The 14,742-nt window shown below is 40.0% G+C and overlaps 2 protein-coding genes across 4 annotated transcripts in view; both read left to right on the top strand.

The window, feature by feature from the left end:
- Window positions 1–5,739, top strand: part of LOC127477741 (ATP-dependent translocase ABCB1-like) — a 50,785-nt gene extending 45,046 nt beyond the window's left edge. For all 3 annotated transcript variants that reach the window (XM_051802539.1, XM_051802540.1, XM_051802542.1), the window contains 3 exons: window positions 1,515–1,721; window positions 3,122–3,268; window positions 4,435–5,739. In XM_051802539.1, coding sequence (XP_051658499.1) covers window positions 1,515–1,721; window positions 3,122–3,268; window positions 4,435–4,629 — 549 coding nt within the window. In that variant the 3' untranslated portion in view covers window positions 4,630–5,739. The remainder of the gene's footprint in view (window positions 1–1,514; window positions 1,722–3,121; window positions 3,269–4,434) is intronic.
- A 6,628-nt stretch (window positions 5,740–12,367) lies between these two features.
- LOC127477613 (endogenous retrovirus group K member 7 Gag polyprotein-like) lies at window positions 12,368–14,284 on the top strand. The gene has a single exon (XM_051802121.1). It carries the CDS (start codon window positions 12,368–12,370, stop codon window positions 14,282–14,284), a length of 1,917 nt encoding a protein of 638 aa, XP_051658081.1.
- Window positions 14,285–14,742: the final 458 nt, after the last annotated feature.

Here is a 14,742-nt window from a genome sequence, read left to right on the forward strand (position 1 = left end):
AATAGATATTTCTAGTTTTCTCTTTCAAGTATTTTTAGTGTTAAAAATCAGCACTGGCTCATCAGGGCTCCTTAACTGAATGAGATGTAAGTCCCAGTTTCCCACATTGTATGGAATTAATGAAACAAGATCTGTGTGGTAAAAATATGCCTGACCCATGGCCTAATGGTGGTTTTGAATCCAGAGCAAATTTCCGGAGTTTTTTATATTATGAACACTTTAAAATTTGTGAAACATACATATGCATATCTACTTCTGTAGAGTGTAGTAACAGAATTTGCTGTCTATGTTCTTTCAGAAAAACCAAAACCAGAGAACCTTGCCAAAAATAATTTTTATCGTAATTTTTACTTGTCAGAAACATCTTTCAGAGTGTGTCCACATACCAAGTGATAGACTGTAAATACTTTCAGTAATTTTGGTCTAAAATACATGTAAAGTTTCCTACATTACTTATTCAGCAACTTTACATATTTTTGTTCACATAACAGTATTGTTTATTGCCATTGCTCTTTGATGTAAATGTATTCAGAGACTGTGTTTGAAAAACAAGGCACACATTTTGGGTTGGATGAGATGACGATAAGAAGGATTTCAGAACTTGTCTCTGCAGAGATACTCACAAAAAGGGAAGCAATACTTAAATAAGACCTAGATGCAATGGACAAGATTTTTTTGAGACTCGAAATGCCCAAACATGTCCAGTGTAGCAAAATGATTTGTAGAAAGTAGCAGCACAAGTACTCCAAAAGTATGTTTAACCAAATCTGTCTTCCTTACCAATTTTTTTGACCTTGTATTCATGGATAACCAACCACGGTTTCATGAAAGGAAAAGCACAGACCTCTGGCATAGAAACCACAAAAGTGGTGGGCTAATTCAGAGGCTGAGTTGCCCTGTGAATTCAGGTGAGAGGGGTGTATTTTTAAAAGCAGTAACTGTCCAAGCAGCTGTACACAAAAGTGAGCAATTGTGCTGGTCTGATAAGGAGAGTAACCATGCCTAAAAGTCATGATGTTTGGTATGGTAGATCCAAAATGCATAATAACTGTATTCTCTAGTTTCTCCAGTGATTTTTCACATCAGATAAGGGACAGGAAACAGATCTTAGCAGGCCGCAAATCCATTGGAATTCTAAGGAAAAAAAGATGATAAATACCTATATAGTCAAAAGCCATTTCTCCTTTCAAGTTTATTTTTCCTGCTGAAGAAAAAAATGAAAGAACATTACCCAAGGTTCTTTGAAATTGCCTCAGCATACCCTATCTTCCATTGTCTTCAAAATCCTAATTAAACCTTGAAACAAAGATAGGGACTGAGGCAACACTTTTATAAAATAGCCCTCAGAAAATGTTGGGATATAGGGCAGAAGCAGGGCAAGGGATTATGTGAGCTTTCAATTGATCTCTCTAAGGAAAGAGCTGCAATTGCACAACTTCTGTGTATGAATTTACAGTAAGTCTCAAATACATATCTAGCCATGTGACTAAAATTTAAAATGTTTGCTTTCTCAGCTTTTTGATGGCAAAGGTGCCAAGGCACTAAATATCAAGTGGCTGAGAGCCCAGATTGGTATCGTCTCACAAGAGCCAATCCTGTTTGATTGCACTATCGCTGAAAACATCGCGTATGGAGATAACAGTCGTCAGGTGCCATTTGAGGAAATTGTTAATGCAGCAAAAGAAGCCAATATTCATACCTTCGTTGACTCTCTGCCAGATGTAAGTTATTCCTTTTCTCTCCCACTTGGAACTGGAAGTGACCTAAAGTGGCAGGGAATGATTGTGTCTGCTTGTAAATACCCGAGGCACAATAATTCCCTGAGATGAAAAAAGATCTGAAACAATTTTTGAAACATTTTTCCTTTCTTAATTGTGTTCACCATAATTATTTTTACTCTGGGAGATTCCAGTGTCGGGTAGAGAGCTGAACATTCAAGATCTTTGGGAAGAAAGGACACAACTGTAACTAATTGAGAGCTGGAAGTGAGGGGTGGGGGTTTTTAAGTAAATGGAACCTTTCTTTTTAAGCTCTTGTCCATCTCAAGCACATGTAAAAGACTCTGCTAGACTGACAAGGTTATACATTTCTTCTAGTTTATCTAGTCAGAATTTAAATTTCTAGTATTCCTGTGGTCCAAAAATATAGTTTTTCACATATATATATCTGACCACCACACAATAATGTAAGAATGAGCATGTTGGTCAGACAAAAGGTCTGCCATGCACATAATCTTGTCCCAAGCAGTGACCACCAAGACATATTTACAAATAAGTATTCAGAAAGGCTGAACATTTAATCCCATTTCCCCTGAATTCTCATCTTACTTTGCGTAATTTGTGACTTGGGAACTTCCTAAGATAGAAAATGTTTTTTATTATTTAGTTTTGTATGGATTTTTCTTCTGTGTGTTTGACAAATCAGTTTCTAACCTGTGCCAACTTGCTTTCAAAACTTTCTGAAGTTGGGAGGTTGCCAGCTTAGTTGCATGTTGTATACATTCAGACTGATTTCAGGCTCATAAACAGCTTAAAAAATACAAAAGCTGAGGCCCATGATTTTTGCAGACCACGTTTACTTTCTAATGACTTATCAAGATCTGCTGGTCTGCCTTAAGTTTCCTAACTCAATGAGAAGCATAACTGTCCAGACAGATATAGATAAAGTCTAAAAATGTCTGTGTCCATATATAGATATATAATTTTGCCTGAATCTCATACATCTTACACATTGCTTTTTTTTCAGGATGAATAAAAGTTGGTTAGAATAACTGATTTATTTGGACACTAGCTTGGAGTGTCTTAAGTCAGGGTTTGATCCCCAATATTGTTATGGACTTCCACTGATCTTTGGTGTTCTGTCTCCTGATTGAGAATAACATTGCCATCCAACCCTAGGGAGTGCTATTGCTTGGAATTTAGGAAATATTTGATGTTACAAAGAAGTCTCCTGGGGAAAGATCTATAGATCTGTGTCAGCTGGCAATTCTGGTCAGTTGTTTTCAGAGAGCTACTGGCATGGAATATGCAGTTTATGGGTGGCTGGTGTCAGGGTTGATATGCTTCAGTATACTTCAGAACTGATTTGCATTCATAGCCTGAACTTAATCTGTTATTTCCAGAAATACAATACCCGTGTAGGAGACAAGGGAACGCAGCTTTCTGGTGGTCAGAAACAACGTATCGCTATTGCCCGAGCTCTTGTGCGTCGGCCCCAAATTCTGCTACTGGATGAAGCTACTTCTGCCTTAGACACAGAAAGTGAAAAGGTAACTTCAGGTTAAGCCAGGAGTCTGGAATCTAAATTCCACTCTGCCTTTTTTTTTTTTCTTACATTATGATTATTGTTTTTACTCTCCCAGATTGAAGCCAAAAGCTGGAAATATGGTGTCTTATGCAAACTACACATTTATGCTAATAATAGACAAATATAAAAGTCTTACTCCTTCTTGCAAAAAAAACCCCCAAAAAAGTAATTTTTGCATCTGTATGGCAGCAGACAGACTGAAATTGCAATGAAGAATGCATTCCTCAGCCTAGGATTCTTCAGGCTTCAACTGAAAAAGTGCTGTCAAACTTGAATCAGGACACACAAGCTGCAAAGCCAAAAAGACTGAGGATGCTGACAGAGAACTTTTTTTTTTTCTGTAAACCTGACAAATCTTGTTTCATAAGTTTTCTTCTTCTCCTAATGCTCTCCAGTCCTTGCTGCATGTTCATGGTTAACACAAGATGTTATGTGAAAATTTTTAGAGCACTTACTTCTTTTTTAAGCCCAAAGCTGCAATCTTGGTACAACAGAAATACAATCTAGCTGTAAAAAACCAACACAGAGTCCACAAAAAAACTTACTATTAATGAGGCAAATGTTATATGAAATATTATAGTCTGAAAAGTTAAAACCTTTGGACCAAGTTGTTATCCATTGTAGGCATAAAAATGAGGTTTGAAGGGAAAATGCCATTAAATAATCCCATGATTCATTGTTTTCTTAATTATGTGTCAGTTAGGCACATAATTGAAATTTCATCTCTCTTTTTATTCCTCATTAATAAACATAAGGAATAAATAAAAGAAAGCAGAGATTCTTTTTAGTATTTTTCTGCCACTGGTAGCTCTAAGAAAAAGATGATTCATGAGACTCCCTGCAAAATCAGGAGAACTAGTATGATAGCAGTTGACCCAAGAATACTGACTTGACTCCCATGTATAATTAATCTGTCATGAAAGAGACCAATTAAACATCTTCTTCACACAAGGGCCAATACTGAATTCAAACTTACATTGCTTAATGCTGTGTCTGGAAGAGTCATTGAAAATCTCTGAGGAGATTCAGCAGACATTCTTTTGTCCGTGTTCCTTTCCCTCACTCTCATATTGCAGTTTACTTCGCAGCTGTCAGAATAGTTCACCTTTTGGTTTGTTCATTGTGCAGATTGTTCAGGAAGCGCTGGATAAAGCCAGAGAAGGCCGTACCTGCATCGTGATAGCTCACCGGCTCTCCACCGTCCAAAATGCTGACAAGATCGCTGTCATACAGAACGGCAAGGTCGTAGAGCAAGGCACCCATCAGCAGCTTCTGGCTGAAAAAGGCATCTACTATTCTCTGGTCAATGTTCAAAGTGTGTAATGCAACACGGAGAATAAAGGCAGTACTTATCTCTGAATTCCCACTGGAGCTACTTCTGCCACAGTAATTATTTCAGTATCAGCAGTCAGTCTTGATACTTTTGGTTTTCTTCCTTCCTTTCAGAAATTATACAAAACTAAGTAAATATGTACCAGTTTCTCTGTATTAGCTTTCATTAATCAAACAGTTTTATTAAGTGGCCAAAACAATGGCCTATTGTCCTCATGAAAGTAGAAGCATGCTAAGGCAAATGTAATTAATATTAGCTTGCTTTGAACTCTGTCAAAAGTCACATTAAACAGGCTTGTCTGTAAGCAACTTGGAAACATTTTCATGCTCAGTAAAAGTAGCTTTGCTATTGTCAGAAAGAAACCTCAAGCCTTATCCTCACTGTGCCTGTGTAAGACACAAGTCAGTCCTGGCCTATTAGGCTTGTTACCAACCTGTTATGAGAACTGGTCAGCTGAAATTTGACTCCAGATGTCTCTTGTGGAGTTTTGGCCTGGGATGACAGTAAATGCCTTGAAAACATGGGCAAAGTCTGAAAACAAGGGTCTCAAAACTGCAAGTACCTCAGTGGTGGTTGGTTACTGATCCCCCAGGAGTTGCAACCTTAAGAGATGGAAAAAAGACATAACGCAGGAAAGAAACAGCAGATCAGAAAAAATCCCATAACTGATGGGCAAGACAAAGCACCTGCTGCAGCCCGGGAAAGAACTATCTGCAAGTGTCCCAAAGTCATCCTAGGGGTCAGAGGTCAAAGTCTAAGAATTCTGAAGACTGCAATATTGTATAAAAGGTGAAAATCCTGGATTTGGACTTGGAGGAGGGGGAAGGAAGGCATCTTTTTCATTGTTAGCATGCTTTGCTGAAGAGCTCTTGAACCTGATCACCGTGACTGAGACTCCCAAGGACTGTAATTGTTGGTGCTAAATCCTTGACATCAGCTCTGTGACATTGTATATTATTTGCTTATTTAGGATGACTGTTAAGCACTAGCTGCTTTGAATATGTAGTAATATTGATTTGTAATTCTTAATAACTAAACATGAAGCAATGTATATTGTTAATGCATATTTATTCAGTAAAGTTTTGGTTTTAAGTTTAAAACTGGCCTGATTAATCAATCTTCCACAATTCCATCCTAGCAACTTCTGATTCCCTGAGATTTATACGTATGGTCTGTCTTACATATCTCTAGATATTTATACACACAGATCTAGACATTTACACACACAGTAACTAGGCTCATCAATGTACTAATAACACTCTTCAGAATGTTGATTGATGCAGTCTCATTGGAATCACATAGCTATTTTCTTTTGTTTCTATCTTAGATGGAAAACCAATTTGACTAGCAAATTTGTTTGTTTCCTGTTTATGCATTACTTGATACAATAAGATTCTTGTCCATGAGTAAGGCTATTATTCTGCATAATAATATAAAGAAGTTATTCTTGCAATTGCAAGAATTGAATAGATACTCTTTAACATTATAGTCTGAAGATTCAAGTGAGAACATACGTAGACTGACTTTTTTCACTAAATTCTGGATGTTAGTATTTTGTTTTTAAACTAGGATTTTTAAATTTTGATGGAACAGTTTCTAATGATTGGATTAGTAATTATTAGATTCTTTCCCCAACTTGTGTCATTTTGAAGACTCTTGATTTACCAGACAAATCTAACTCTTTATGAAAATCAGGATAGCACTGTAAATATTTTACCACAGACATCTGCCAATCAGTTTTTTAAATCCTGGCCATATAGTTTAAAATGTATTTCAGAAATTCACATCAAATATAGAAGCTTTCTAAAACAATTTATTTTTCCCTATCCCTTTCTTCTGCATTTCTAAAGAAGTATTTCCCCTTTGTTGAGATCTATGCAAAAGTTTTCATAATAATTACAAATCCACTATAAATGCTTCAGGCACTCTCTGCTCACAATTACTTTCTTTTCAGAAAGAAAGTAATTACTTTCTTTCAGAAGACTACAACAGCCATATTACTACAATTGAGCTACCACTAGATAACTCATCATGTAATTTACAGTCACAAAGCCAAAGGACAGAGAAGAACACCTCCAAAAATGCGTTCTTCACCACATTCTACTCATGCACCTTCTAATTGCAATGCTTTACCCAAAGGAAGGGTTGACTGAACTAGGACAATTCTACTTTAAGGACCATTATTCTACCACATCTTTCCAAAGGGCATAAGAGGCCTTACTCCAAAGCTCAGCCTTTTCAGTTAGGCTCTGAGATATTTGGGTTCCCCTTAATGTCATAAGATGCTTGTCTGAGCTCTAAGCCCTCAGTTCTCAGAAGAAAAAGAGAGTTTAGGTCTAGGAAGTCTTTCTTACCACAGATTCTTATTAGGGTGTTGCTATTGCCCAGCATTCTCCAACATACTTACCCCTACAGGGACAATTTGCTGTTCCATATAAAACCAGTACCTTACTAGTAAACCCTTCTATAATTTCTGACATAGTGCGAGAACATAAATATACTCCATCATCCTCCCTCACCTCAAGAGTGTCTGAAGCAGTATTTCTCACCAGTGCCATGTACTATCTGCAAAGGAAGACTGTGCATCAGTTCTGAATCTCTGCTGGTCTCTTCTTCAGGCATTCCCTCAAAGTTCTTCCTGAACTATCCCACATGTTGGGAGAAGTTCAACAGTCTTCCCCCTGACACGGACTTCCCATCAATCTTCTTTCTTTCAAGTAAATCTTTTGAACCTGTTGTCTCTTTCTTGCTGCTATACTGGTCTGTGAAAACAATCTTCCTGGTAGCATTAATTTCTGTAAGACACTAAGATCTCATTGAAGCATTTGTTGAAGAGTAATCCTTGTGATCGTTCACAGTACAAATAGAATCAAGTTAATCTCTTTGTCAAGGTGTATAGTTTATTTGTACATTTATAACACTTCCTCCTACTCCTCTCCCTCAAAACATGGCAGAGTGCCTATGAATACAGGGTGAAAACACTCAACTAGCAATTCTTGTGCAGAAAAAGCCACATTGTAAATGTATCTATAGACAATCTAAATAACTGTTATTGTCCAGCACCCAGTCTTCTAGACAAATCATCTAGAACAACGTAGTTTAGTCATTCATTCATTCTGTATTTCTAAGAGAGGACGGTATCTTTTATTCTAATTACTTTAATGCAGTAAAATGAAAGCAGAAAGTAAGAAACAGGACCAGCAGCAACTTCAAATCCTTTGCTGTGAATTTCACAGACTGGAGAGATATCTGAAGTAGAGAGGAAGGAAAGGTGCAGAACACACAAGGACAGCAATCTTTAGCAATCTTTGTTTTTGAAGGGTGAGTACATTTCCTTTTGTCTTTGTGTGCTTATTCTTGCATACATTTCATTCTAGCTGTACTCTGTTAACTAGGGAGATCAGCATCAGAACGCTGTTGTTGTAGAGATCTAGGACAGGACTGCATGTAAGTCAAAGTGAGCATTCACACCTAAGTCATTTCTCTAAGCAAGTCTGTCTTCTGCAGGGTTAACAAAGGTCTGGCCAGGGCACAGTTCACCCCATTCTAGAATTGCTGTCACTAGCAGGTCAGATTAGCAACAACCTTGTATTGTGTCTCTTCATAAGAGGATATAAGCACGATTATCATAAATACTTATATTGTTAATGCCTTTGTGTAGAGAAATGAGTCACACCTTGTAAATGACTGCTCTACTAAAAGAAGCATCTTAGATCCTGCACTACATAGTGTTTCATAAAAGTAGATCCATAAACACTGCCTGCAGCCTTATATTCACCAAGACAGAGACATTTTTTACAGACATACTAGAAATTGTATGGGACTAATTTAAAATGCCCCAACATTTAAAGTCATTGATATTTCAGATAACTTGAAAGATAAATACTGCATCTCTCTATATATGTGTATATTATCTTGTCTTACTGAATTTGATTGAAGTGTCTATGGGTAGAAATGATATCATTCATTTGCTAAGTAAAGGAGACATATATGTTAAGAAATTTTTTGAATACTGCAAGCAATTGTTTCAAGAGAGAATAGCATGGTTCTCATATCATTTAACAATCAGGTATAATTTTATTCCTACATTAATTCTGATTTAGTTCTCAAATTACTGATGAAAAAATAGGTCCAAGAATAATTTGATTAATCTAAGAAAAAAATTCAGTTCATGCTATGTAAGATATTAAAAATGAAGACATGTTGAGGAAGAAGGAATGTATATCTGTGTAACACAGTAGCTCTTGGTTCCCACTTGCTTTTAAAGTGTCCTTAATCAGCTCAGCTTTATTTACAGCAATATATAAAAAAAGTCAGGGCAGAACTTAGAAAGAATGAAGCTACTATAGGTGTGAGATGACTAATATTGTCTTCTCTCTTTACCATTGAGGCTCCAATGAGCTGTTCAGTTAATGCTGGCATCACAGTTTTTTCTTTCTAGGCACTCTTCTCTTTCCCCAAGGTTCATTTCTTCTTGCCTCCACTTTTACATATATCACATTTTGTACTGATTTCATTTTGGATTAATCAATGTGCCTTCTTGTTGTACAAACTCTTCAGTCATTCCTTGATACGTACATATTTCATAGAATTGGAAAACAATACAAAATTTTGATGTTGTGCAATAAAAAAACCAACCGAACAAAATATATACATACATTCCAAGGGGTTGGTCGAAAGCAGTACTATGCTTCTCCATTCATAAAGGGAATTCCTAATCTTAATTAAGTTTTCTCAATATTTTCTTTTGGGTAGATCTACAGAAGATTTATCTCCACACATCTGTCTATTCTTCAATGTAAAAGAAGGTGAGTTATTAAAGATGAGAGTTATTGACATATCTGCTAAATCAGAAACAACTCAGACATTACTCTTCATGCATGCTAGAGTTGAGAATTACAGTTCAGGATGCTAATATTTCCCTGTTCAGCTTGTTAAGGGTACATTCAAGGAAACATACAACAGTCTAGTTTTGCAGATGTTCATAATTTTCTTTCCTGCAATTTCCTGAGGAGCTTGATAAATAATCAGAAACTTCATTTCTCACTTGGCTGTTATTTTGAGACATTTGAAATCTTTTCTCTGAAGACATGATTATTCCTTCTGACTCTCATTTTCCCATTATTGCCTATGAGACTTTAATGACAGAAAAAATAAATGTGATTTCCATCTAAGAATCTTGCATTGAAAAAATTTCAAAATATCCTTTAAAATTTCTCAAGAATTGCTCATGAAAAAAATTAAAAACTAAGAGGAATTTCTGTGTCTGAGTTTTAACACCAGTTTCCTTTGAGTTCGTGATGAAAGTTGTGTATTTTCTTCTTTATTACCCAGTACTGTAAATCAAAAATTTTTCTTTCTGTGGCCATGTCTGTAATTTGCCACATGATGGCCTCATTTGTTCAGAAAATGGCTTCGTTGATCTACTTTGTCTTTTTTTCTTTTTTTTTCACTCCTTCATGTATATCTTGTTCAATTCAGTATATGCAGTATCCTGTCTAATCCAAAGAGCAATACTCTTATGAGCTGCTGGCTACTGTCCAAGATACCCACTCTCTTTCCTGCCTAAGGGATCAGCATGATACAGTCACACCTGACAGCATCGCTACCATGTCTTCTAAAGCCAGAGTTCTTCAGACCTAGACCAAGGCAGTAGATAACAACTGCTCATCCCGGCTTGTGCTATGTCAAGCAGTCCTACTGGAGGCAACAAATGATGGTAGATAATGTCGATCTTTGCATTTGAATCAAAGACCTTTCATTTATTTCTTCCCTATTTGATCATATTTGTCACAAAATCTGTTAAAGTAGAAGAATCTTCCCATGTATTAAAAATATTTCATAATATTAAAAGAGCAAAGAGGTTTTCATTTATTCTGGGTAATTTGATTCCAGATACAGAGTTTGAGTGCTATTTTTCTAAGTGAGTTACTCCTTTAAGAGATGTTAAATTCAACACCACTATCATTCTACATTGCCCCATAAATTTTAACCAGATATAGAAATTTAAAAAATAGGGTATTAAAGTGCTACAGTGATGTTAAAGTGAAACTCTTTAGCTGTGGCATCTTACCACCAATATCAGTATTTGATACTAGGTGAATATAGTATTTCCTGTTAACAGAAGATAAGAGCATTACATAATTTCTCGATTTTGCCATTATGGACAGGAAATTCAATGTTTCATTTAATTTAATATACCACAGTCACAGATGTACAACACACTTTCATATTACCTAAATTAAAATAATACTTTTAAAATAATTTAATTCTCTAGTTGGTTAAACTGGCTGCAATGAGGACACAGAGATGGTTTATCGCTTTACACTGAGGAAAAGTCTTTTTCTAGGATGAGATTGCTTCCCAAGAAGAAATATCTCATGAGTATAATCACAGGTATCACAGAGAAAAATTGTTCTGAGAATATGCTCTTATCCAAGAAAAAAAAATTAATAGAACTACACAATTTAAAACTTCAGCTCCTAGCTGAGCGGAAATGTACATCAGTTCAGTTAGTAAATAGTTTTGTGTTTGAGACAAGAAAACAGAGTTGACATTTCTGAGAAGCCTCATGGAGCACTAACACAGCCTTCTCTGGCTGCTCCTCCACATCCACGTTTAGGAGTTTTTGTTGTGTTGCTGCTCATGCAGTTGAGCACTGGTCAACTGAATCAAGTAGGATCCTTGTACTATCACTCTCAAATATCAGGAGAGCAGCTGCAGTCCACATGCCCATAACTTCCTACCTGCTTCCTTCTTGTGGACAGGGCAAACCATTTTCAGAATTTTTTGCCTCAAGATTCCCATATCGTGTCCAAAACCAAAGCATCACAGTATTCATGCCACTAAAAGGAACTTCTGTATCACACTACATGAACAAAAATTTTCAACTATTGTTTTTTGTTGGAGGTGATAAGGAGGAATGGGAAAGATATGAAGCGTGGAGGCGCGTTTACAACCCTTAAATAGACTTTATAATACCGGACTAGACCTTTAATACCAATAATGACACTCACTAGATATGTCTGTTGTACCCCAGTTGTTCCCCAGTTTGTTGTTATGATGTTATACAGTGCTATGTACCCCTGTTGTTGTTTTAAAAATTTGTCCACCATATTGTCCCCTTCTTCTTCCCTCAGTTTTCCCGCCTTTTCCCCTGTTTTCCCGCTCCTCTGCCTGCCATTGGCTAGGTTTTGGTGCAGTGCAGAGGTAGCCCCTATTGGTCCCTTCCCATGGTTACGCCCAAACTCCTTCCCCCCTTACCCGATCATCCAATCACCCTCTTTCCTGAAGTTGTCAATCCCATGCTCCTCCCCAGTTCCAGATCCTTCCCTAGACCAACCCTATTTAAATCCCTGAGTGGCTTAATAAAGTGGCATTGCTTCACCAGACCTTCTACCGTGTCTGAACCCTCATTCGCAGTGCTGTGACCCTATCCTTTACCCCAGAGGGTTGTGGCAAGTGGCGCCCAACGTGGGGCACGGTCGAAGGTCCCTTGCATCAAGGGAACTCCCGTAACTCCACTTGGGATCAGGCAGCTTCAGGAGGGAAGTCTGCTCCGCTGACCCTCCCTCGTGTAGCCGACGGCTACAGACCTCGACAGTCGTGTGGGCCGCGCACCGCACAGGTGAGCCACGAGGGACATCCCCGACACCTTCCCCTTACTCCACACCCCGTAACTTATTTAACCGAGAGGAGTAACATCGGAGAGTGTTCCCAAGTACCACCATGGGCTTAACGCTCTCCACCTCTCAGAAATTCGTTTATAGACGCCTCAAGGATTTTGTCATCGAGCACGGCCACCCGCTCGATAAAAAGTCGGCCAAAGCATTAGCGAGGTGGCTGGACCGCCAGGGCTGTGCCATAAACGATAATATTTCAATGGACAAATGGCAAGCCCTAGGGTACCAACTGTGGCGGGACTCTGAACGAGGCAACAAACTGGCCAAACAGGCGTTAATCGCCTGGAGGCTCGTTCTGATGGTGCTACAGCACCAAATGATGAACGCGAACACCAGCCTCATAAAGGACACACTCAAGGACACTAAAACCGATATGGACAATGAGGGCACACAAAATGGCGGGGAGACGGACACTGACACCACCCAACAAGATGGCGGGAGGGAGCGTGGAAGAAGGACGCGTCGATCGCAAAATGGCGTCGAGGAGGGACCTCGGCGTCACCCAGAGAGAAGGGGGGAGGGTGAAGTGCGCGAAAAGCCGGCGCGGGAAAAGAAAAGGCGGGCCCCTGTAGCTCCACCCCGTGAGCCGCCCCTCTCTCCTCCCACTCGTGGCGCGAGAAGTCCCTCCCCCAACGCGCCTTCGGACACGCCCACTTCCGTCACCCCAGTCTCCTCCCCGGATGTGTCACCCTTGCGGCATCGCCAGGAAGTAGTGGGCGGGGCAAGGGCAAAGGCCAAGCCTTCCTTCCGGGAAGATGGCCGCGCCCGTAGGGCCCATAACACCAGGGCCTACCCCGCTCACCGGGACTCGGACAATGACTATGGGTGGGCACCGCGTTCCCCGGGAAGGCAACCATCCGTACCTGACATCTGGGAGGCCTTCCGGGAGGAAGCTGCGCGGGCCCAGGATGTGGAATTTTTAAGGGCATTTCCGGTCTACTACGAGGAGGGGAAACCCCCCGAGTGGAGACCGGTGTCCTATCCTATGCTTAAGGATATTAAAAAGGCAATCGTGGAGTACGGGTTAGGGGCCCCATTTACCATCGGCCTCTTGGAATCCTTCTTTCTTGCCTACACCTTAATCCCCTATGACATTCGGGCTGTCATAGGAGGGCTTTTCACTACCGTTCAGGCCTCAGTCTTCGAGGCTGAATGGAAAAAACGTATCGTTGCCTTTGTCAACGACAAAATGGAAAGAAGGGGGATTCCAACAAGGCAGGCCATTGATATGCTTTATGGGGAGGGGAACTACTCCAGCAGAGGGGATCAGACCAGATTAGACCCCAAATTATTAAACACAACTAAAGAATTGGCTTTGGAGGCAGTGAAAAGAGTGGCGGATGCATACGTGCAGGCGCTCTCTTTTACACTAATCAATCAGGGAATCAAGGAGCCTTTCGTAGATTTTATTACGAGGCTTAAAGAAGCGATCGCTCGGCAAGTCCATCAAAAAGAATCTCAAGAAATTCTATTTAACAAATTAGTGATTGAAAAAGCAAACGAGGACTGCCAGAGAGTTTTGAAAATGCTCAAAGATCCAACCCTGCTGGAGATGATTGAGGCTTGCAAAAACGTGGGTTCCAATGCCCATAAAGCAAGAATCATGGCCGCTGCATTTTCGGGGCCCCAACACTGTTTCGAGTGTGGGGAAAAAGGTCATTATCGTAAGCACTGTCCAAAATTTAAATCAGAGCCTAACCTGCCAAACACACTCTGCCGCAGGTGTGGGAAGGGGCGCCATTGGACCTCCACCTGTAGGTCCAAGACAGATATTAATGGCGAACCCCTTTCCCCAAAGCAATCCCCACAGCTCCGAAAGCGGGTTACATTCTCATCTATGCCCGATTTAAGGCAGTGCCCCTGCGAGCAGTCGGGAAACGGGGAGCTGAGCGCCCGGGGGGGCGCGATGACACAAGTTGCCCCCCACCCCATCTTGCGCCAGCCACGCCCAGCTACCCCGTAGCCCGACTGCCGCCAGCGGACCCTGTTCCCCTACGGGAACAGTGTAAACCCCTACCCTGGATTGTCTTACAGGCTATTCACCCATCCACACATTTGAGTTCTTACGAACAGCTTGCGAGGGTCGTTCCATCCAACCCTGCAGACCCTGACTTGACATATCTAGTAACATCTCACTTTTCAGCAGTCGGTAAAGGGATTGTAGTTGTACCTACCCTCCTGACGGGTCTGACACCCAACAACATTGCCATTTGTCTAACTGTGCATCTTCCCCCTGTACAGCTGGAGGACCGCTTCCCCGTGGCGAAGATGGTCTCCACCGAAGACCTGCTGTGCGTTCTCTCGGCCGATGAGGAAGAGAGTCAAGCAGCGGAAAGGGAGGTCCTGTGGACCACCACCGTTAAAATATCACGCCCACTCCTAACCTGTTTTATTTACTATTCGCAGCCGAAGAAACCGCAG

The sequence above is a fragment of the Manacus candei genome, unplaced genomic scaffold, assembly GCF_025592945.1.
Source record: "Manacus candei isolate 608988 ecotype Guabito, Panama unplaced genomic scaffold, ASM2559294v1 h1tg000056l, whole genome shotgun sequence".
Lineage (NCBI taxonomy): Eukaryota > Metazoa > Chordata > Aves > Passeriformes > Pipridae > Manacus > Manacus candei.

What these genes read in the sequence shown, in the direction of transcription:
- LOC127477613 (XM_051802121.1), top strand. Translation starts at nt 12,368, where the DNA reads ATGGGCTTAACGCTCTCCACCTCTCAGAAATTCGTTTATAGACGCCTC.